This window comes from Somniosus microcephalus, chromosome 17 (assembly GCF_052327205.1).
Source record: "Somniosus microcephalus isolate GS21.2 chromosome 17, FLI_Smic_1.0, whole genome shotgun sequence".
Classification (NCBI taxonomy): Eukaryota; Metazoa; Chordata; class Chondrichthyes; order Squaliformes; family Somniosidae; genus Somniosus; species Somniosus microcephalus.
In genome coordinates, this window is record NC_141003.1 from 13,349,672 (window position 1) to 13,371,812 (window position 22,141).

The following is a 22,141-nucleotide window of genomic DNA, read 5'->3' on the forward strand; positions in this document are numbered from 1 at the left end:
CCTGCAAATTCTTTCTTCAGGTACTTATCCAATTCCTTTTTGAAAGTCATAATTGAATCTGCCTCCACCACCCTTTCAGGCAGTGCATTCCAGATCCTAATCACTCGCCGTGTAAAAAGTATTTTCTCATGTCGCCTTTGGTTCTTCCGCCAATTACCTTAAATCTGTGCCCTCTGGTTCTTGACCCTTCCGCCAATGGGAATAGTTTCTCGATCTATTCTGTCAAGACCCCTCATGATTTTTAACACTTCTATCAAATCTCCTCTCAACCTTCTCTGCTCTAAGGAGAACAACCCCAGCTTCTCCAGTCTATCCACGTAACTGAAGTCCCTCATCCCTGGAACCATTCTCGTAAATCTTTTCTGCACCCTCTCTAAGGCCTTCACATCCTTCCTAAAGTGCGGTGCCCAGAATTAGACACAATACTCCAGTTGAGGCCGACCCAGTGTTTCATAAAGATTCATCATAACTTCCTTGCTTTTGTACTCTATACCTCTGTTTATAAACCCAGGGTCCCGTATGCTTTTTTAACCGCTTTCTCAACCTGCCCTGCCTCCTTCAACGATTTGTGCACATATACCCCCAGGTCTCTCTTCATGCACCCGCTTTAGGACTGTACCCTTTAGTGTATATTGCCTCTCCTCGTTCTTCCTACCGAAATGTATCACTTTGCACTTTTCTGCGTTAAATTTCATCTGCCACGTGTCCGCCCATTCCACCAGCCTGTCTATGTCCTCTTGAAGTCTATCACTATCCTCCTCACTGTTCACTATACTTCCAAGTTTAGTATCATCTGCACATTTTTAAACTGTGCCCTGTACACCCACGTTCAAGTCATTAATATTTGGGCAGCTGGTGCCAGTGAAGGGGGGGTGGGGTTTAGGGGGCACAGTGGAGTAGGAGTGTGAAGACCGAGGGGCAGTTCAGGGGCTCGGGATGGCCGTGATTCTCTGCTGACCCACCACAGGTCCTCCTTCAGAATGTAATCTTGTGTTTGTTTTAAGAGAAAGGTCAGAGATAAAATTGAGTACATAAGCAAAGCAACATGAAATAATAAAGGTCACTGATTTACAATTTTCACAAAAATTATGAACATTGTTTATTGAATTCGAGATGAAAAGTACCAGTAACGTTCCCAGAATATTCTCTCATTAAAAAATGCCATTTGACTGTCTCAGCATTATAAATCATTGGCTCTGATATATTATAAAAGACTTGCATTTATGCAGCGCCTTTCACAACCTCAGGATGTCGGACAGCGCTTCACAGCCAATGAAGTACTTTTGAAGTGTAGTCACTGTTGTAATGTAGGAAACGCAGCAGCTAATTTACACACAGCAACTAACAACAACAACAACTTGTATTTATATAGCGCCTTTAACGTAGTAAAACGTCCCAAGGTGCTTCACAGGAGTATTATAAGACAAAAAATTTGACACTGAGCCACATAAGGAGAAATTAGGGCAGGTGACCAAAAGCTTGGTCAAAGAGGTAGGTTTTAAGGAGGGTCTTAAAGGAGGAAAGAGAGGCGGAGAGGTTTAGGCAGGGAATTCCAGAGCTTAGGGCCTAGGCAACAGAAGGCACGGCCACCAATGGTTGAGCGATTATAATCGGGGATGCTCGAGGGCAGAATTAGAGGAGCGCCGATATCTGGTGGGGGGGGAGGGTGGTTGTGGGGCTGAAGGGGATTACAGAGATAGGGAGGGGCGAGGCCATGGAGGGATAATAACAATGAGATAATCTGTTGAGGGATAAATGTTTTGGCCAGGACATGGTGGAGCTTACCCCTGCTTTTTTTAAAAATAATGTGATGGGAACTTTTCCATCCTCCTGAGAGGGCAGATGGGGCCTCGGTTTAATGTCCGAAAGACGGCACCTCCGACAGAGCAACGCTCCCTCGGAATGGCGCTGGAATGGCGCTGAAGTGTCAGCCTAGATTTTGTGTTCAAGTTTCTGGACTTGGGATTTGAACCCACGACCTTCTGATTCAGAGGGGAAAGCGGTACCCACAGAGCCACGGCTGACGCACTGCATGGTGAATCCTCCTGGCTCACCCACTCGCTGCAGATCCACTTCCTTATGAAACTGCGTCCTCCCAAGTTCCCGTGAGCAAAGCTCTGGCAGCTCAACAGCAACATCTTGCAGTAATGCAGCATCTTTAATGTAGGAAAAGCCTGCCAAAGATTAATATCACTTTAAAAAAATATTATTTATTCTCGGGATGTGGGCGTCGCTGGGATTTATTGCCCATCCCTAGTTGTCCTCGAGAAGGTGGTGGTGAGCCTTCTCCTTGAACTGCTGCAGTCCGTGTGGTGAAGGTGCTCCCTCAGCGCTGTTGGGTAGGGAGGTGCAGGATTTTTGACCCAGCGACGGTAATAAAATGGCGTGTGTGTAAATCCTGTCTGTCATGTCACACTACCGACAACAGCAACTTGCATTTATATAGCCGTGCCTCTAACGTAGCAAAAGGTCCCAAGGTGCTTCACGGGAGTGTAATCAGGCAGAATTTGACACCGAGTCACATAAGGAGATAACATGACCGGTGACCAAAAGCTTGATTAAAGACGCTCCTTAAAACCTTCATCTTTGACCAAGCTTTTGGTCACCAGTCCTAATATCTCCTTAAATAAAAACAGAAAATGCTGGAAATACTCAGCAGGTCAGGCAGCATCTGTGGAGAGAGAAACAGAGTTAAAGTTTCAGGTCGATGACCCTTCGTCAGTACCCTTCAAGTCAGCGACCTGAAACGTTAACTCTGTTTCTCGCTCCACAGATGCTGCCCGACCTGCTGAGTAGCTCCAGCATTTTCTGTTTTTCTTTCAGATTTCCAGCATCCGCAGTATTTTGCTTTTGCTAATATCTCCTTATGTGACTCGATGTCAGAATTTGTTTGAAGTGCCTCGTGATGCTTTACTGGGTTAAAGATGCTATATAAATACAAGTAGTTGCTGTTGACTTTAACTCACGGCTCTATATTTGTCTCTTTCAGATGTTAAACTGAACGCGCTGCACCAAGGGGGAATCTCTCTGCTTCTTGGGAGTTTCTGTCACTGTGGGTTTGTTTGCAGATTAATCATGAAACTGGTTCATGTTCCACTGAGTATTTCTCTGCAGCAATGGACCCCCTTTTTACTGTTTCGAAAGCGCCGGCCATCAATTTTTTGCCCGAGAAATTCACAAATAAATATGTCCTATCAACTGACATATCTGCTTTAGTGTGCAAGGTGCCTGAAGACAATGGCCAATAAACAGCGTTACTGTGAGAATAATGTTCCCTTTCATTAAACACACAGCATTAACACCAGGGTTTGATTGTAGCTTGTTGGTACTTGCTTGTTAATTATTATGGTTGATAAAGGAGAACAGATTGTGCCAACATTAACCGGCTTAAAGCTTAATTCGGATGGAAGGCTTTGAATTGTAAGAACTTACGCTAATCTCTTTCCTTATGCTTCTAAGTAAATCAGCAGTACTGCGTAATTCTGTAACCTACTGAATTGACAATTGCAACCGAAACCTTGAGTAAATTGGGGTTTGTGAAGGTTTCATTGGTTGTCTGTCAAAAAGTGATTTGAAAGAAAGACTTGCATTTATACAGGGCCATTCATGACCTCAGGGTGTCCTAAAGTTCATTGCAGCCAATGATGTACTTTTTAAAGTGTAGTCACTGTTGTAATGTAGGAAACGCGAAGCCAATGAATTAAATGACCAGATAATCTGTTTCACATGTTGGTTGAGGGATAAATAATTGGCCAGGACACCGCGGAGACCTCCCCTGCTCTTCTTCAAAAGAGTGCCGTGGGATCTTTTACATCCACCGAGAGGTTAGACGGGACCTCGGTTTAAATGTTTCATCCGAGAGGCGGCACCTCCGTCAGTGCAGCGTGTGATGAAATATTCCATTCATCACTCATCAGTATTTCTCTGCCTGTGACTGTGGTTGGTTTCAGTTTCATTTCCATTGTATTGTACTGTGTAGGGCTCCGCCCATACCTGGCTCCTATGTAAGCTGGCCCAGCCTGCAGCACATCCAGTACGGCAGACCTCTGGATGGAAGATACATTCTCCTCTGTGTGTTACCTTCTAAGTCAATAAAAGCCTTGTTTTGTTTCGCTAACATCGAGTCTCGGATTTATTGAGGCACATCACAGCGCTCCCTCAGTACTGCACTGGGAGTGTCAGCCTGGATTATGTGCTCAAGTCCTCTGGAGTGGGGCTTGAACCCACGACCTTCTGACTCGGAGGCCAGAGAGAGTGCCACGGCTGACACATTTGGGGCGAAGCATGAGCTGATCTAAGAGCTACTGAAAACTTGTGGGAAATCGCGCAAGTGCTCCCTCTATCAGTGTAAGCCAAGCCGCACCTGTATTGGTGGAATTTTCTAAAAGTCAAAAATAACCTGGAACGATTTTATTACATTTTACACATTATTTTCCAATCCTCTTATACAGGGAGAACTGGTCGCTACACTCTTATCGAAAAATGGAGGGAAACCGAAAGGCATCTAGCGCCACACGAGAACCCGCTAGTTGCCCTGAATAAATGGGGACAGTATGCCAGTGATGTGCAATTAATACTACGTCGTACAGGCCCTTCACTGAGCGAACGACCTACGTCGGACAGTGTCGGTCGTGTGCCAGAAAGAACTTTATATCGACAAAGCCTTCCACCGCTGGCTAAGCTGAGGCCCCAAAATGACAGATCGTTAAAAAGGAAAGAACCGAAAAGGAAATCCTTGACTTTCACGGGAGGCCCGAAGGGCTTCGTTGACATTTTTGGAAAGGGTAAGGAATTGGAGATCAAGCACCAGGTTCTCCACTCCAGAACCACGGTCGATGAGTTCAGGAAACTGGTTCTTCTGCAGAAGGAGAAGCTCCACACTCTGGAGAGGCAACTGGAATCTAATAAGGTGGAAATGAAATACTGGGAGGGGAAGGCAAATTTCAGAATCGAAGAGGAAGTTCTGAGGTTGGGACAAAGAATCAAAAAGAATGAAATTGAGATTGAGGAAGAAGAATTCTGGGAGAATGAGTGGCAGATAGAGCAGGAAAATGAAAAGCAGCTGAAGGAGCAGCTCGAGGAGGTGAGATTGAGGATCGGGGAACGTGAGGAGAAGCGAAAGGACTACACACGGAAGATTCAAGCGATCGAGAACGGCATCGAAACCGAGAAGCTTCAGCAGGAGCTGCGAGGGCCACAAGTCAACGAGGAAGAGGTTAAAGGGAATCTTATTAAAATCAGAGGCGATATCGAGCTCAAGTGCCAACATAGTGTAAGACTGCAGAACAGCCTGAGGGCTGTTGACAGGACGTTGGGACAAGCCAATAAAAAGCTTCAGGTAACGCAACTGATTATCCTACAGTCTGCGGTCACAGAAATAGTGGCCAAGTATTGGTGTCGCCTATAAGGAGCGTGGTTGGAATTTGAGTGCTTAGGTTCTCCGAGAATAATTGTAGGCCAAAATAGTAGCCTCACTTCGCCAGGAATCCTCTTCATTTTAATTAAAAGGTTTATATATTTTAACTCGGGGGTGTGTTTTTTTTTACAAGGTTCACTCCGCTCTCGCCACCTGGTGAGGAGGAGGGAGAGTGTGAAACAAGATTGCAACTGCATTAGGGACCAACAGTTCAGCCTGCTCGCCAGAGGTGTCTCAGCAGACAGTGCGGTGTCCTGAATTATTTATTGTTCTCAGTCCGCTCGCTCTAACAACCAAGCGGCCACTTCAAATGGCATTTAGAGCCAACCTCACCGTGTGGGAGCAGTAACGGACAGCAGGTTTCCTTCCCTGAAGGACATCAGTTGGGTTTTTAATGACAGTCTGGCAGCTTTAATGGTCAATTATCCTTTCCCGTGCTAGCCCACAAATTACCAGATTGATTTCAAGACTTGGGAACATAGGAGGAGGCCATTCAGCCCCTCGAGCCCGTTCCACCGTTCAATTAGATCCTGGCTGATCTGTATCTTAACTCCATCTGCCCGCCTTGGTTCCGTATCCCTTAATACCCTTAACTAGCAACAATCTACCAATCCCAGTTTTGAAATTTTCAATTGACCCCCCAGCCTCAACAGCGTTTGGGGGGGGGGGGGGGGGTGGGGGGTGGGGAGGAAAGAGTTCCAGATTCCCACCACCCTTTGTGTGAAGAAGTGCTTCCTGACATCACCCCTGAACGGCCTGGCTCTAATTTTAAGGTTACGTCCTCTTGTTCTGGACCCTCCCACCAGAGGAAATAGTTTCTCTCTCTCTCTACCCTATCGGATCTATTAATCATCTTAAACACCTCGATTAGATCACCCCTCAATCTTCTATACTCGAGAGAATGCAAGCCATGGTGGGGTTTGAACTCCTGACCTCTGGGTTGCTTGTCTGAAACCAGAGGCAGTAGGTTCCTGCACCCAATTTAGTGGTTGCCATAACTGTGGCCCTGGCAACTGACAAGAATTTGTACTAGTCTTTACAATCTATTTTTGAATCAAACTAAAACTTCAGTTGCTTCTTTTAATGTGCCAAATATAATTTGGATGTAATTAATTCAAAGTTGTGTTTTGCTTGGGAAAAAAATTGAATTAAGCCACTTAAATAAAATGGGGATGTAAAGAAAAGGTGCAAAAAGTATTCAGACTCGCAGATAATTTGAATGAACCAACTTTGAATTCAGAGTAGACCCTTTCTTGTTCCAAACTTTTACAGAATTTTAGAGATTAAAAAAACTCCTAGAAACATTCAAGGGTTTTCATTATATCAACCTGAACTAGGGGCCATAAATATAAGATAGTCATTAATAAATCCAGTGAGGAATTCAGGAGAAACTTCTTTACCCAGAGAGTGGTGAGAATGTGGAACTCGCTACCACAGGGAGTGGTTGAGGTGAACAGTATAGACGCATTTAAGGGGAGGCTGGATTAACTCATGAGGGAGAAAGGAATAGAAGGAAATGTTGATGAGGTGAGACGAAGTAGGCTGGGAGGAGGCTCGTGTGGAGCATAAACACCAGCACAGACCAGTTGAGCCGAATGGCCAGTTTCTGTGCTGTAAACACTGTGTAATTCTGTGATATCAGTGGTGAGATTGGAGTCAAAATGCTCTTGGTAAAAGTGTGTGGATTGACCTTAAGAGCTCTGAAATACAACAAACCTATTACTAGAGCTGATAACCTAATCGAGAAGAGCTGGCAGTACATGACGAGTGTCAGTGACGTTACCGGAACCGTTCAAGACCACACTTTGATATAGAAACATAGAAGATAGGAGCAGGAGTAGGCCATTCGGCCCCTCGAGCCTGCTCCGCCATTCAATGAGATCATGGCTGATCATCCAAACTCAGTACCCTGTCCCTGCTTTCTCCCCATATCCCTTGATCCCTTTAGCCTTAAGAAATATATCTAACTCCTTCTTGAATATATTTAATGAATTGGCCTCCACCGCCCTCTGTGGCAGAGAATTCCACAGGTTCACCACTCTCTGGGTGAAGAAATTCCTCCTCATTTCAGTCCTAAATGGCTTACCCCTTATCCTTAGACTGTGACCCCTGGTTCTGGACTCCCCGACATCGGGAACATCCTTCCTGCATCTAGTCTGTCTAGTCCTGTTAGAATTTTAAAAGTTTCAATTTACATCTTTGTAACATAATTGCCATCTTAACATACTATAAAGTGAGTATGTGTGGAGCCATGGGAATTAGCTATATTCCACTTGTGCTGCTAATTGTAACTCACTCTGACCGTCACTCGTGCAGTTATGTTAACCCACTCATAATCACACAATCTTCAGCATATATTCTGTATTGAAAATATTGAATACAAAGGCAATAAGGTTAATGTTTTTTGGATGTCTTGCGCACTTTCCTAAATAATTTGATGAATATAAGTCTTTAATATAAAAGAGGTGCAACAGCGGTGAGAGAGCGCCACCCAGTGGCCAGAATTTGTAACTACGCCGTGAGCCATTGCCAGAGCAACCTCGAATGGGGGAAATGTTGACATAGCAATTTGCAATGGTAAATGTTGACACAATAACAGGACCAAAAATAGTGACAACAGAAAGTAAGGTTTGTGGATAGCAATGGTGCACCCTATGCAATATGTAGATATTCCAAAGCTCCTATTTGTAAAATATCAATTTAATTGTGTTCCTGTAGAGCTTAAAATTGGAAATAAGACCATTTGATGACTGCCAGTAGACCGTTTGGTTTGTAAGCAAGGCTAGTAGCTGGGGATCGAGCTAGGAAGTAGCGTGTTTACCTCCACGTATTCATTCCAAAACTGTACAAATCTCGCCTGTCCCAACAGGAGAGAGAACTGGAGCTGGAGCAGTTGACCAAGGAACTAAGACAGGTGAATCTCCAACAGTTCATCCAGCAGACAGGAACAAAGGTCACGGTGCTGCCTGCTGAACCGACTGACGAGGAACTGCAGCCACCCCAAGAGAAAGGTGATGCTTTGTTTGTGATTGGTTACTTTTACCGCAATTATTACACTGAGAGTCCGTTCGGCTCAACCAGGCCATGCAGCTGTTTACCCTCCACACAAGCAGTATTCCAACCCCACGTGCCTGCCCTGTTCCCACATCCCTTTATTCCCCTTGCCTTCGACCGCCGATCTAACCTATTCTTAAATGTTGACAAGGCCTCTGCTTTAATCGCTGACTCTGGTCGTGCATTCCACAGCCTCACAACCCTGTTTTTAAAAAAAATAAAATAAACTTTCTCTTGCTCTCTGTCCTAAATCGCTTACAATTAATCTTGTATCTATGCCCCCTTGTTCTAGATTGGAAACCGTCTGTTTCTTTCTACTCTGTCCCACCTCTTTGTCATTTTAAACACCTCTGTCCAATCCCTTCTTAATCTCATCTCAGTTAATGAAAAAGGGCTCCAGTTTTTCAAGGTGAATCTGTGAACCTTCTCTAATGCCTCAACATCCTTCCTACAGTGTCGAGCCCAAACGGCACGCGGTACTCCAGCTGCGGTCTTGCTAAGGTTTTGTATAGATTCACCATTACATCTCGGCTTTTATATTCTATACCTCTTGTCCTAAAACCCAGTGTTCCATTCGCTTTTTTTATGTCCTGGAGATGCTGCGTTTAATGATTTGTGAACCTGAAGCCCCGAATCCCTCCACTCCCCCACCTCACCAGCCTTGCCCCACTCAAAATATCATTATTACTTTCAGTTTTCTAACCATCTCACATTTACTGATGGTGAATTCCATCTACTGTACCACTTTTTCTGCCCCTTTCCACCATCTTATCAATATATCCCCTGACCAGCCCCCTTTCGTCCTCAGAATTATTTCCTATGCCTCTTATTTTAACACCATCCCACCCAGCACTATATCCAAATCATTGATGTACACATTGAATGTAATCGATCCCAGAACAGACCCCGCTGTGGGACACATCTACCCACTTCCAACCACTCGGAGAACACCCGTAACTCGTTTCCTCCCCTCTGACCTGTTTTCTATGCTTCCCCTGCTTATTTTGCTCGTTATCGTCAAAAAAGCATTCTAGATGTAAAAATATTATTGTTTTAATACAGTGAACCATTTATAGCATAATCTTCGGAAAGTGATCTGTTAGAGGGGTGTTCTTCCCTCCCACAGGGCAGCTGTCCTTCACTCTGCCAGCGCAATTCACACTTCATCTAGAGCCATCCTTTGTTCCTTAACCTGTCCCATTACCACCTCCTCTCGCCTTGAATATCTCTTAATGCCTCTTTACTTCTCCTGCCTTCCATCCTATCACAGACCTCCCCTTTTGTTCTTTCATCCCCTCCCCCATTTCCCAGCCCCTAAGCTTGCTTTAAAATCTGTTCCATTTCCTGCTTTTTTTCCAGTTCTGACGAAAGGTCTTCAACCTGAAGCGTTGACTCTGTTTCTCTCTCCACGGACGCTGCCCAACCTGCTGAGTTTTTCCAGCGTTTTCTGTTGTTATTTCAGATTTCCAGCATCCTCAGTATTTTGCTATTTTATTAAAGGGATGTGTTCGATATGGGATGTGCTCATATGGTTCCTGTGCTACACTCTAGCCTCGAGTTACAGGGTTGTGCAGTCGAGTCCTACTATGGCCTGAACACCTAATCTAGGCTGACAGTTCAATGCAGTACTGAAGTGAAGGAGCGCAGCATTACAGAATCTTACAGCGCAGAAGGAGACCATTCGGCCCATCGTGCCTGTGCCAGCTCTTTGAAAAGCGCTATCCAATTAGTCCCACTCACCCGCTCTTTCCCTATAGCCCTGCAAGTTTTTCTTTTTCGAACTTCCCATTGAATCTGCTTCCACCACCCTTTCAGGCCGGGCATTCCAGATCACAACAACTCGCTGCGTAAAAAATGTTAAAACCGAAGCTCCGTTCACCTGCTCGGGTGAACACAAAAGATCCCACGGCCACTATTTCGAAGAAGAGCAGGGGAATTATCCTCAGTGTCCTGGCCAATATTTATCCCTCAACCAACATCACTAAAAAAAATAAAAATAAACAGATTATCTGGTCATTATCTCATTGCTGTTTGTGGGAGCTTGCTGTGCACCATTTGCCCGCCGTGTTTCCTACATTACAACAGTGACCACATTTCATTGGCTGTAAAGCGCTTTGGGACGTCCTGAGGTTGTGAAAGGCGCGATAGAAATGCAAGTTCTTTCTGTCCTCGAACACTTTGGGATGCCCTGAGAATGTACCAAGTTCTTTCTAAAGAGGTCTCCTCATACAGTGGCTGCTGTGAGAGTTTACGGTACATTAACCTACTGTATCTTTGACTCTGAAGCAGACCAGTTTTGTCAGTATTCTAGACATGGGTTATGGCAGCTGGGTGATGGTTACACACCTACCGACGTGGTGAACTTTCTTTTGTTGTTGGGATGTGGACGTCGCTGGCAAGGCCGGTATTTGTTGCCCCGAGCAGGTGGTGGTGGGCCTTCTCCTGGAACTGCTGCTGTCTCTGTTTTCAGGGTGTTAGCCGCAGAATGCCCAGCTGAAGTAGCTCCCATTTCTGTTGCCTTTGGGCTTCCCACCAACAGCTTGCAATTTACATAGCGCCTTTAATGCAGGAAAAGAGAATGTATCTCTGCCATTCGCCTCAACCACTCCCTGTGGTAGCGAGTTCCACATTCTCCCCACTCTCGGTGAAGAAGTTTCTCCTGAATTCCTCACTGGATTATTAGTCACTATCTTATATTTATGGCCGCTAGTTCAGGTTGATATAATGATAACCCTTTAATGTTTCTAGGGGTTTTTTAAATCTCTCAAATTCTGTAAAAGTTTGGAACATAAAAGGGTAAACGGTCTATTCTGAATTCAAAGTTGCTTCATTCAAATTATCTGCTAGCTTGAATACTTTTTTCACCTTTTTCTTTACATCCCCATTTCTCCTGAATTCCCGATTGGATTTATTCGTGACTATCTTATATTTACGGCCCCTAGTTCTGGTCTCGTCCACAAGTGAAAACATCTTCTCTACGTCTACCCCATCCGACCCTTTCATAATATTGAAGACCTTTATCAGGTCACCTCGCTAATCTTCTAATCTTGTTTTGGAGTCTGTATTTGAATCATTTGCAGAAATTTGTATGAAATTATTTACACTGGGGACTTTATTGTACTTGTCACGCTTTTCTAATTAAAAGATGCTCAAGATGGTTAATCATTGTGCCAGACAATTTGTTTCAGGATATTGCATTAGTAGACAATAACAAGCTTGCAAAAATAAATTAAACAGTGTCTCATTATAAAACTTGTAATAGTCTTATCACTACCGTGGCTTCCTATTTTTACATTCTTCAAATTGTATAAGCTCGTAGCCTAATGTTTTGTAGCTTCACGTGCAGATTACAGATTTCTAGCCTTTGGTTTTAAAGATGTAACCGCACATAAATTGCTGAACACTTAGAGAAAGTTTTGGTGGAAGAAAATGTGGTGTCGCAGTATCCAGTTTCTACCACAGGAGGGTGCCCTGGTTCATGTTGCTCACGGAATTGCTGCTGACACTAATGGTCAATGCACAGTCGTTCGAAGCAGGGGTGAACAAGTGTGACCTGGGCTCTAAAGCAGAATTCCAAACCAATGGCAATCATCAGTACACTTGAGTTTTTTACATTAACATTGGGTTTTATGCCAAGTTGAATACATTGTACCATCGTCATTCCTGTAGGCTGAAATATTTTTGTCACATGGCTTTAATGCTGTTTTTTTTTCCTTTCACTCCTGCAGCGACACCGACTCCGACAGGTTCACTGAAATGGCCCAGCTCCGCACGGCAGCTGCCCAGCAATCTGAGAATTCTTCAGAACCCGCTGATCTCGGGCTTTAACCCAGAGGGCATCTACGTATAACGATATACCTCCCATTTACAAAGCCATCCTGAGAGGTTCAAAAGTACCGTACTTTCTGAAAGAGTCTTCCGGTGATCAATAGCCACTTGTTTTATGTGCCTTGTGCAGTGGCGCTCTACACTACTTGAGCCATGTAACGAGCCCGCCACTGATGGCGGGGAGGGGGGGGGGGGGGAAGACTGTTGGAAGTGCAACCAAACGGCAGCATGAATGTCTCTGTAAAGTTAACCAGTGTAAATCTACCACGAGCAGCCATGGCACGACTTGTTAACGTGTCGATTCTGCTGAAGGCAGATTTGTTCGGTTTTCCATTCAAGTTGACGGATTGTAAAGCGTAACGAGAAGTTATTGTGGGGACTCTCGAGTGTCGGAAAAGGAATGCTAACGGATCCGTTCTTGTCCAAGTGTTCATCCGAGGTTTTTTTTTTTAAATCGGGTTTATTTGGAGTCTACCCTTTCCCCCCCCCCCCCCCCACCAAAAATGAAAGTTGCTGAGTAATAAAGGTTAAAAAAAATTCCTGTCAGTATTTGAAAATTGGGTCTGATGTTTTTTCCTGAGCTTTATCGACGTGCTCTGGTTACAGACGAATATTATACCTCTTGACTGGGACATAACATGCCTGTTTTTTAAGAAGCTTCCTTCTTGTGCAGTCAGCAAGCACTGCAAAACAATGATGGAAATGCACTTCAAAGAAATAACTTTTTTTTTAAAAAAAACAAAACCCCACACACTGGGTCTGTCCCAGGCTCTAGTTCCAAAATGCCAAGTATCCAATCTTATCTAAAACAATTTTCAAGTGCTGGCTTTTGAGTGTGTAGCTTGCATGCTGGATTGTACCTTTTCGAGACTTGTAAACGAGGGCTGATCCCTGCACTGCTGCTGTGGTTGTTTTAACACACAGAATATGTAGAACCTCATGACCGTTTCTGCCACTGCAGGCCAACAGAAGGAGGTCTGTCTGCAGACAATGGAAATGAGTTTTTATATGAAAAGTAACTGCTGTTGTGGGCTCCCGACAAGTGAGCGCATTAAAGCTGTCGATTCAAAGCCCAGCTTGCAATGTTTGGAAATTTCAACTAACCAGATAGATCGGACACCCACGCACAGTGCTCATTACTAAACCTGATTTGCATACCGATGAACAGGAATGTGTATTTTATATATTTCAGTGAATCTGAAGTCGAAGGTGGCTGCCTGATCTGTATTGGCCAAGGCAAAAGGAGACTTGCCTGATTCCAAGTGTATTATGTATATAGTAAACAAAATATTTAGATCGTATTTTTGTCTTCACTTCAATGTATATTGGTATGTACAATTAATGCAAGATTCTGTTTCATAGCATTACTTTTATATTATGCCAAGTGATTAAAATGGACAAATGCACAGCCTGAACTTGTGATCTTGTACTCTTCACTGTTTGGGAAGATGATAGCTCAGACTGTCAGAACAATCATTCTGTAAATCCTATTTATTAAGTACAGTTGCTCTGAATTATTCAAAGACTCGTGTCACACTATATCGTTTCAACAGCAAGCATGCAATTATCGCCACGTCTAATGCAAAGTGTTAATATTTCAGTATTATAAGATGCAAAGAAACGTACTGTAAAACAACATTGATTTTTACCACGTTTTCTTTACTCGTTTCATCGCTTAAGATTGCAGCATCGTGAATTTTAAACTGCATTGTTCTGAACCATAATGTTCTGCTAATATGAAACACAGAGTACAATAAACTTCATGTCCATTGAATGAAAATGCAGTACGTCTATCTGTATAACTGGAAGTCTTACATTAAGTGCCCATCACACCTTAAATCGGCATGTCATACTTAATATGTACGTCACACCCAGAATGTCGCATGTTTTCTGGTAGGTTTAAATAATCAACATGCTGATTTGCTCAGATATTTAACGGGTAGGAGAAGCTATCAGTATCCATCACAAACTATGAGCTGGGCACAGTAGTGTAGTGGTTATGCATTCGCAGTGTTTCGCTATTGTTTTAGTGGTTATGTTACTGGATTAGCAATCCCAAGCACATGAGTTCAACTCCTACCATGGCAGATTGAGAATTGAAATCAGTTCTTTTTTTAAAAGATCTGGAAATAAAAAGCTGGCGTCAGTGAAAGTGAGCGTGAAGCTGTCGGATTGTCATCACAACCCATCTGGTTCACTGATGTCCTTCAGGGAAGGAAACCTGCCGTCCTTACCCGGTCTGGGCCTACACGTGACTCCCGTCCCACACCAACGTGGTTAACTCTTGACTGCCATCTGAAGTGGCCCAGCAAGACACTCAGTCAGAGGAACTAGGGATGGGCAATAAATGCCAGCCTTGCCACATCCTGAGAATTAAAAAAAAACTGCACAAAACCAATGACTCAGCATTCGATTGTTTCTTGAAGCAAGAACCCATTAAATCACTTTTTTTTCCATCTTGAATTCTGACCAGTTGAATATGAGTCGACATAAATACATCATAAACACAAAAAAAAATGCAATCCAATTCGGGTTCAACGCATTAAACTTGGACAATTGGCCGTATGGTTTGAAATTCTCAGTGATGTTTTCTTCGGGGGCCTAGCGCACTCTCGTGAGCCTGGGACTCCATTTTTTTTCTCCTCCTTCTCCGGCTCACCTCTTCATCTGGGCTTTGTTCTTGGTTATTTCCCTTAAAGTCAGGGCCAACACTGTAAGCGGGACCTGGAGTCCGACTGCACACGTGCGCTACGCTTCTCCCCTCTGATTTGTTTCCTCTGGTGTCATTTTCTGTTCCTTTCATTTAGATTATTTTCACCTGTTTTTTTTTTTTAACCGTTTGACTCTGCCAACTTCCTGGGTGTGTATGCTTTTATTATTTTTTAAAAAATCTCCACTTTTTAATTCTTTGGTTTGCATTTCAATTGTGCTACTTCTATTATGACGCCGTGTGTTCTGTGATATAATGCTCGTCATAAAACCACACCAACTCGCCATGAGAAATGCCATGGAAGATCGATGAGTAGGTGGCAGCCTTGGCTCCGTGGGCAGCGCTCTCGCCTCTGAGCCAGAAGGTTGTGGGTTCAAGTCCCACTCCAGAGATTTGAGCACATAAAGTGCAGGCTGACACGCCCAGTGCAGTGCTGAGGGAGTGCTGCACGGTCGGAGGTGCCGCCTTTTACATGAGACGTTAAACCGAGGCCCCGTCTGCTCTCTCAGGTGGCCGTAAAAGATTCCACAGTACGATTCGAAGAAGAGCAGGCGAAATTGTGTTCTGTATTAACCTTATCTATCTCATTTAAAATGTTATATACCTCCATAAGGTTCCTCCGTTGCCTCCTTTCAGGGATGAAGGACCGCAGTTTTTCCGCTCGTTCCTTGTAACGCACTCCTTTGACACTGGCCATCAACCTCATGGCCAGTCATAAAGCAGCAGTGGTGGTGGTGATGGCTGGGAATGTACGCACGAAAGAAAGGATGGTTAAATATTCGTGAGTCCATTGAACCTGCTCCATTCAGACATGATGCAGTATTGCGCACCATTGAGGCAACCCCTCATCTCCAAGGACAGGCAAAACAACAGAGGTCAATTTACTAAAACTCTGACTTAGGGGGTTGGAGAGAAATTTTCCAATCAAATAAAGCTCCAGGAGACGGTGCGAACCCATTAGTCCTTCCACTCCCTGCTAACCTACAAGTTACCCTCGATTCCTGGCAATGTCTCCCACTCTCAGCCTCACTTCAGAAGGACTGGTGAATCCATACTCGCTGCATGCTTCAGTAACCTGTTCCAGTGATCCGTACTTCCTAGAATCTAACCTAATCATTACTGAAGGATTTTATATGAATGGCCCCTAGTCCTACCATTTCCTTTATGGTGACACATTAGGAATTATGGAAGAGCAAAGGGATTTAGGTGACCATGTACACAATTCACTAAAAGCCAGTGCACGGGTACAAAAAGGTATCAAAAAGGCTACTGGAATGTTGGCCTTTATCTCGAGGGAGCTGGAATACAACGGGGAGGAAATGATGTTTAAGTTGTACGGAGCCTTGGCCAGACCCCATCTGCGGTACCGCACCTCAGGAAGGCCTTGGAGGGGGCATAGCGCAGATTCACCAGAATGATTCCAGGGCTTAAAGGTTTTTTTTTTATTTGTTTATGGGATCTGGGCGTCGCTGGCAAGGCCAGCATTTATTGCCCATCCCTAGTTACCCTGGAGAAGGTGGTGGTGAGCCGTCTTCTTGAACCGCTGCAGTCTGTGCGGTGAAGGTACTCCCACAGTGCTGTGAGGGAGGGAGTTCCAGGATTTTGACCCAGCGACGATGAAGGAATGGCGATATATTTCCAAGTCAGGATGGTGTGTGACTTGGAGGGGAACTTGGAGGTGGTGGTGTTCCCATGCGCCTGCTGCCCTTGTCCTTCTAGGTAGAAGAGGTTGCGGGTTTGGGAGGTGCTGCCGAAGAAGCCTTGGCGAGTTGCTGTAGTGCATCTTGTAGATGGTACACACTGCAGCCACGGTGCACCGGTGGTGGAGGGAGTGAATGTTTATGGTGGTGGATGGGGTGCCAATCAAGCGGGGCTGCTTTGTCCTGGATAGTGTTGAGCTTCTTGAGTGTTGTTCGAGCTGCACTCTTCCAGGCAAGTGGAGAATATTCCATCACACTCCTGACTTGTGTCTTGTAGATGGTGGAAAGGCTTTGGGGAGTCAGGAGGTGAGACACTCGCCACAGAATATCCAGCCTCTGACCTGCTCTTGTAGCCACAGTATTTGTGTGGCTGGTCAAGTTACATTTCTGGTCATTGGTGACCCCCAGAATTTTGATGGTGGGGGATTCGGCGATGATAATGCCGTTGAATGTCAAGGGGTGATGATTAGATCCTCGATTGTTGGAGATACTCATTGCCTGGCACTTGTGTGGCACGAATGTTACTTGCCATTTATCAGCTCAAGCCTGAATGTCGTCCAGGTCTTGCTTCATTATCTGAGGAGTTGTGAATGGAACTGAACACTGTGCAATCATCAGCGAACATCCCCACTTCTGACCTTATGATGGAGGGAAGGTCATTGATGAAGCAGCTGAAAATGGTTGGGCCTAGGACACTGCTCTGAGGAACTCCTGCAGCAATGTCCTGGGGCTGAGATGATTGGCCTACAACAACCACAACCATCTTCCTTTGTGCTAGGTATGACTCCAGCCAGTGGAGAGTTTTCCCCCCGATTCCCATTGACCAGTTTTACTAGGGCTCTTTGATGCCACACTCGGTCAAATGCTGCCTTGATGTCAAGGGCAGTCACTCTCACCTCACCTCTGGAATTCAGCTCTTTTGTCCATGTTTGGACCAAGGCTGTAATGAGGTTGGGAACAGAGTGGTCTAGGCGGAACCCAAACTGGGCATCAGTGAGCAGGTTATTGGTGAGTAAGTGCGCTTGATAGCACTGTCGATGACACCTTCCATCACTTTGCTGATGATTGAGAGTAGACTGATGGGGCGGTAATTGGCCGGATTGGATTTGTCCTGCTTTTTGTGGACAGGACATACCTGGGCAGTTTCCACATTGTCGGATAGATGCCAGTGTTGTAGCTGTACTGGAACAGCTTGGCTGGAGGTGCGGCTAGTTCTGGAGCACAAGTCTTCAGCACGATAGCTGGGATGTTGTCAGGACTCATAGCCTTTGCTGTATCCAGTGCACTCAGCCGTTTCCTGATATCACATGGAGTGAATCGAATTGGCTGAAGACTGGCTTCTGTGATGGTGGGGACCTCAGGAGGAGGCCGATATGGATCAACCACTCGGCACTTCTGGCTGAAGATGGTTGCAAACGCTTCAGCCTTGTCTTTTGCACTCACGTGCTGGGCTCAATCATCATTGAGGATGGGGATATTCATGGAGCCTCCTCCTCCCGTTAGTTGTTTAATGGTCCACCACCATTCACGACTGAATGTGGCAGGACTGCAGAGCTTTGATCTGATCCGTTGATTGTGGGATCACTTAGCTCTGTCTATAGTATGCTGCTTCGGCTGGTTAGCATGCATGTAGTCCTGTGTTGCAGCTTCCCCAGGTTGACACCTCATTTTTAGGTATGCCTGGTGCTGCTCCTGGCATGCTCTTCTACACTCCTCATTGAACCAGGGTTCATCCCCTGGCTTGATGGTAATGGTAGAGTGAGGGATATGCCGGACCATGAGGTTACAGATTGTGGTGGAATACAATTCTGCTGCTGCTGATGGCCCACAGCGCCTCATGGATGCCCAGTTTTGAGCTGCTAGATCTGTTCTGAATCTATCTCATTTATCACGGTGGTAGTGCCACACAACACGATGGAGGGTGTCCTCAGTGTGAAGACGGGACTTTGTCTCCACAGTGACTGTGCGGTGGTCACTGCTACCAATACTGTCATGGGCAGATACATCTGTGACAGGTAAATTGGTGAGGACGAGGTAAAGTAGGTTTTTCCCTCGTGTTGGTGTTCTCACCACCTGTCGCAGGCCCAGACTGGCAGTTATGTCCTTCAGGACTCGGCCAGCTTGGTCAGCAGTGGTGCTGCCGAGCCACTCTTGGTGATGGACATTGAAGTCCCCCACCCAGAGTACATTCTGTGCCCTTGATACTCTCAGTACTTCTTCCAAGTGGTGTTCAACACGGAGGAGTACTGATTCATCAGCTGAGGGAGGGCGGTAGGTGGTAATCAGCAAGAGGTTTCCTTGCCAGTGCTTGACCTGAAGCCATGAGACTCCAGGGGGTCCGGAGTCAATGTTGAGGACTCCCAGGGCCACTCCCTCCCGACTGTATACCACTGTGCCGCCACCCCTGGTGGGTCTGTCCTGCCGGTGGGACAGGACATACCCAGGGATGGTGATGGAGGAATCTGGAACATTGGCTGAAAGGTATGATTCTGTGAGTATGACTATGTCAGGCTGTTGCTTGACTAGTCTGTGGGACAGCTCTCCCAATTTTGGCACAAGTCCCCAGATGTTGGTGAGGAGGACTTTGCAGGGTCGACTGGGCTGGGTGTGCCGTTGTTGTGTCTGAAGTCGGTGCCGAGGTCGATGCCGGGCAGTCTGTCCGGTTTTGTTATGAGGACAGGTTCCATAAACTTGGCTTATATTCCCTTGAGTACAGAAGATTAAGGGGTGATCTAATTGAGATGTTTAAAATGATAAATGGATTTAATAGGGTAATTACAGAGAAACTATTTCCTCTAGTGAGAGAGTCCAGAACAAGAGGACATAACCCTCAAATTAGAGCCAGGCCGCTCAGGATCAAAATCAGAAAACATTTCTTCACACAAAGGGAAGTGGAAATCTGGAACTCTCTCCCCAAAAGAGCGGCCCGAGAACGGTCCTGAATTAAAGCAGCAGCAGGAGTGAGAGGATAAAGAGCGGCCCAAGAGCGGACCTGAATTAAAGCAGCGGCAGCGGCGAGAGGATAAAGAGCGGCCCGAGAGCGGTCCTGAATTAAAGCAGCAGCAGGAGTGAGAGGATAAAGAGCGGCCCGAGAGCGGTCCTGAATTAAAGCAGCGGCAGCGGCGAGAGGATAAAGAGCGGCCCGAGAGCGGTCCTGAATTAAAGCAGCAGCAGGAGTGAGAGGATAAAGAGCGGCCCGAGAGCGGACCTGAATTAAAGCAGCGGCGAGACTCCGATTCAAAAATAACATCAGAGAGTGACGTCACAGGAGAGCAGGTAGGTGATTGGTTGGTGAGTTTAACAGCTCTTTTTTGCTCTCGAAGTGAGAGAAGAGGTTAAATTAAGAGCTGAAAAACTGTAACTTGCTAGTACTTATTAAATTAATAACTTAAACTAAATAAAATAATCAAACAATAAACCTAAAATATTGATTGAATAAAATCTTTAACTAATTAATAAATAAATAAAACAAGGTTAGGGACGGCAGGGCAGGCGGTGTGTGGTAACTGCAGCGTGTGGGAGTCTGTGGAGAGCATTGCGATCCCGGGCAACCACATCTGCAGTAAGTGTCTGCAACTCGAGGAACTTCAGCTCAGAGTTGTTGAGCTGGAGTCCGAGCTGCAGACATTGCGGTGCATCAGGGAGGGGGAGAGTTACCTGGACACTTTGTTCCAAGAGGCAGTCACACCCTTTAGGTTAAGTAGTACTTTAGAGTTCATCAGTGGGCAGGGACAGGAGGGTGTGACTGAGAGTCAGGACGGTATGGGGACCCAGGATGCAGTGATGGAGGAGCCTCAGCCCTGGACCTTGTCCAACGGGTACAAGGTACTTTCTACCTGTATGGATGAGGAAAAGGACTGCAGGGAGGATGGGCAAACGGACCACAGCATTGTGGGTACAGGGGGCCATCCAAGTGGGGGGAGAAGGAAGGAATGTGGTAGTAGTAGGGGACAGTATAGTCAGGGGGATAGATACTGTTCTCTGCTGCCGTGAAAGAGAGACCCGAAGGCTGTGTTGCCTGCCCGGTGCCAGGGTTAAGGATATCTCCTCACGGTTTGAGAAGAACTTGGAGTGGGAGGGGGAGGATCCAGTTGTCATTGTCCATGTAGGAACCAACGACATAGGTAGAACTATAAATGAGGTTCTGCTGAGGGAGTTTGAGGAGCTAGGGTCTAAATTAATAAGCAGAACCACAAGGGTAATAATCTCTGGATTACTATCTGAGCCACGCGCAAATTGGCATAGGGTCAAGCAGATCAGAGAGTTAAATGCGTGGCTCAAAGAGTGGAAAAAGGGGTTTCAATTCATGGGGCACTGGCAGCAGTACTGGGGAGAGAGGGAGCTGTTCCTTCGAGACCAGCATCCTGGTGAATCGAATAACTAGGGCTGTAGATAGGGCTTTCAAGTAAAAAAAGGGGGGAGGAAATTTAGAAATCTAAAGAGAAAGGTCAAGGCAATAGAGCAGTGTAGCGATTTGGGTCAAAATAAGCAGAGTGTGACTGGAAGAGACAGAGAGTTTAATGGTAGCAGTGGAGCAGAGAAACATAGAAGATAGGAGCAGGAGTAGGCCATTCGGCCCTTCGAGCCTGCTCCGCCATTCAACGAGATCATGGCTGATCATCCAAACTCTAGCACCCGGCCCCTACACCGACAGCCATCCCACCCAAGCCCTATCCCCGTAACCCCATAACCCCACATATTTAATCCCCCCTAACACTAAGGGCCAATTTTTATCATGGCCAATCAACCTAACCCGCACATCTTTGGACTGTGGGAGGAAACCGGAGCACCCGGAGAAAACCCACGCAAACACGGGGAGAATGTGCAAACTCCACACAGACAGTCACCTGAGGCCAGATTTGAACCCGGGTCCCTGGCGCTGTGAGGCAACAGTGCTAACCACTATGCCACCGTGCTGCCCTTTGAATAAAGTCAAAGCAGGAAATAATGGTAAAAAGTTTAAATTAAAGGCTCTTTTTCTGAATGCACGAAGCATTCGTAACAAAATAGATGAATTAGTGGCACAAATAGAGATAAATGTGTTTGATCTAATAGCCATTATAGAGACATGGTTGCAAGGTGGCCAAGGTCATAGTCATAGTCATAGAATTATACAGCACAGAAAGAGGCCCTTCGGCCCATCGTGTCTGCGCCGTCCATCAATCCCTGTCCAGTCTAATCCCATTTTCCAGCATTTGGTCCATAGCCTTGTATGCAGTGGCATTTCAAGTGCTCATCCAAATGCTTCTTGAATGTTGTGAGGGTTCCTGCCTCTACCACCCTTTCAGGCAGTGAGTTCCAGATTCCAACCACCCTCTGGGTGAAAAAGTTTCTCCTCAAATCCCCTCTAAATCTCCTGCCCCTTACCCTGAATCTATGCCCCCTTGTTATTGACCCCCCTACTAAGGGGAAAAGTTCCTCTTTATCTACCCT

The 22,141-nt window shown here is 45.6% G+C and overlaps 1 protein-coding gene across 10 annotated transcripts in view; it reads left to right on the forward strand.

Annotated features, from left to right (window-relative positions):
• rassf8b (Ras association domain family member 8b) overlaps positions 1-13,709 on the forward strand; it is a 183,090-nt gene extending 169,381 nt beyond the window's left edge. For all 10 annotated transcript variants that reach the window (XM_086009943.1, XM_086009939.1, XM_086009936.1 and 7 more), the window contains 3 exons: positions 4,452-5,338; positions 8,286-8,427; positions 12,199-13,709. In XM_086009943.1, the coding sequence (XP_085866069.1) occupies positions 4,452-5,338; positions 8,286-8,427; positions 12,199-12,320 (1,151 nt within the window). In that variant the 3' untranslated portion in view covers positions 12,321-13,709. The remainder of the gene's footprint in view (positions 1-4,451; positions 5,339-8,285; positions 8,428-12,198) is intronic.
• Positions 13,710-22,141: the final 8,432 nt, after the last annotated feature.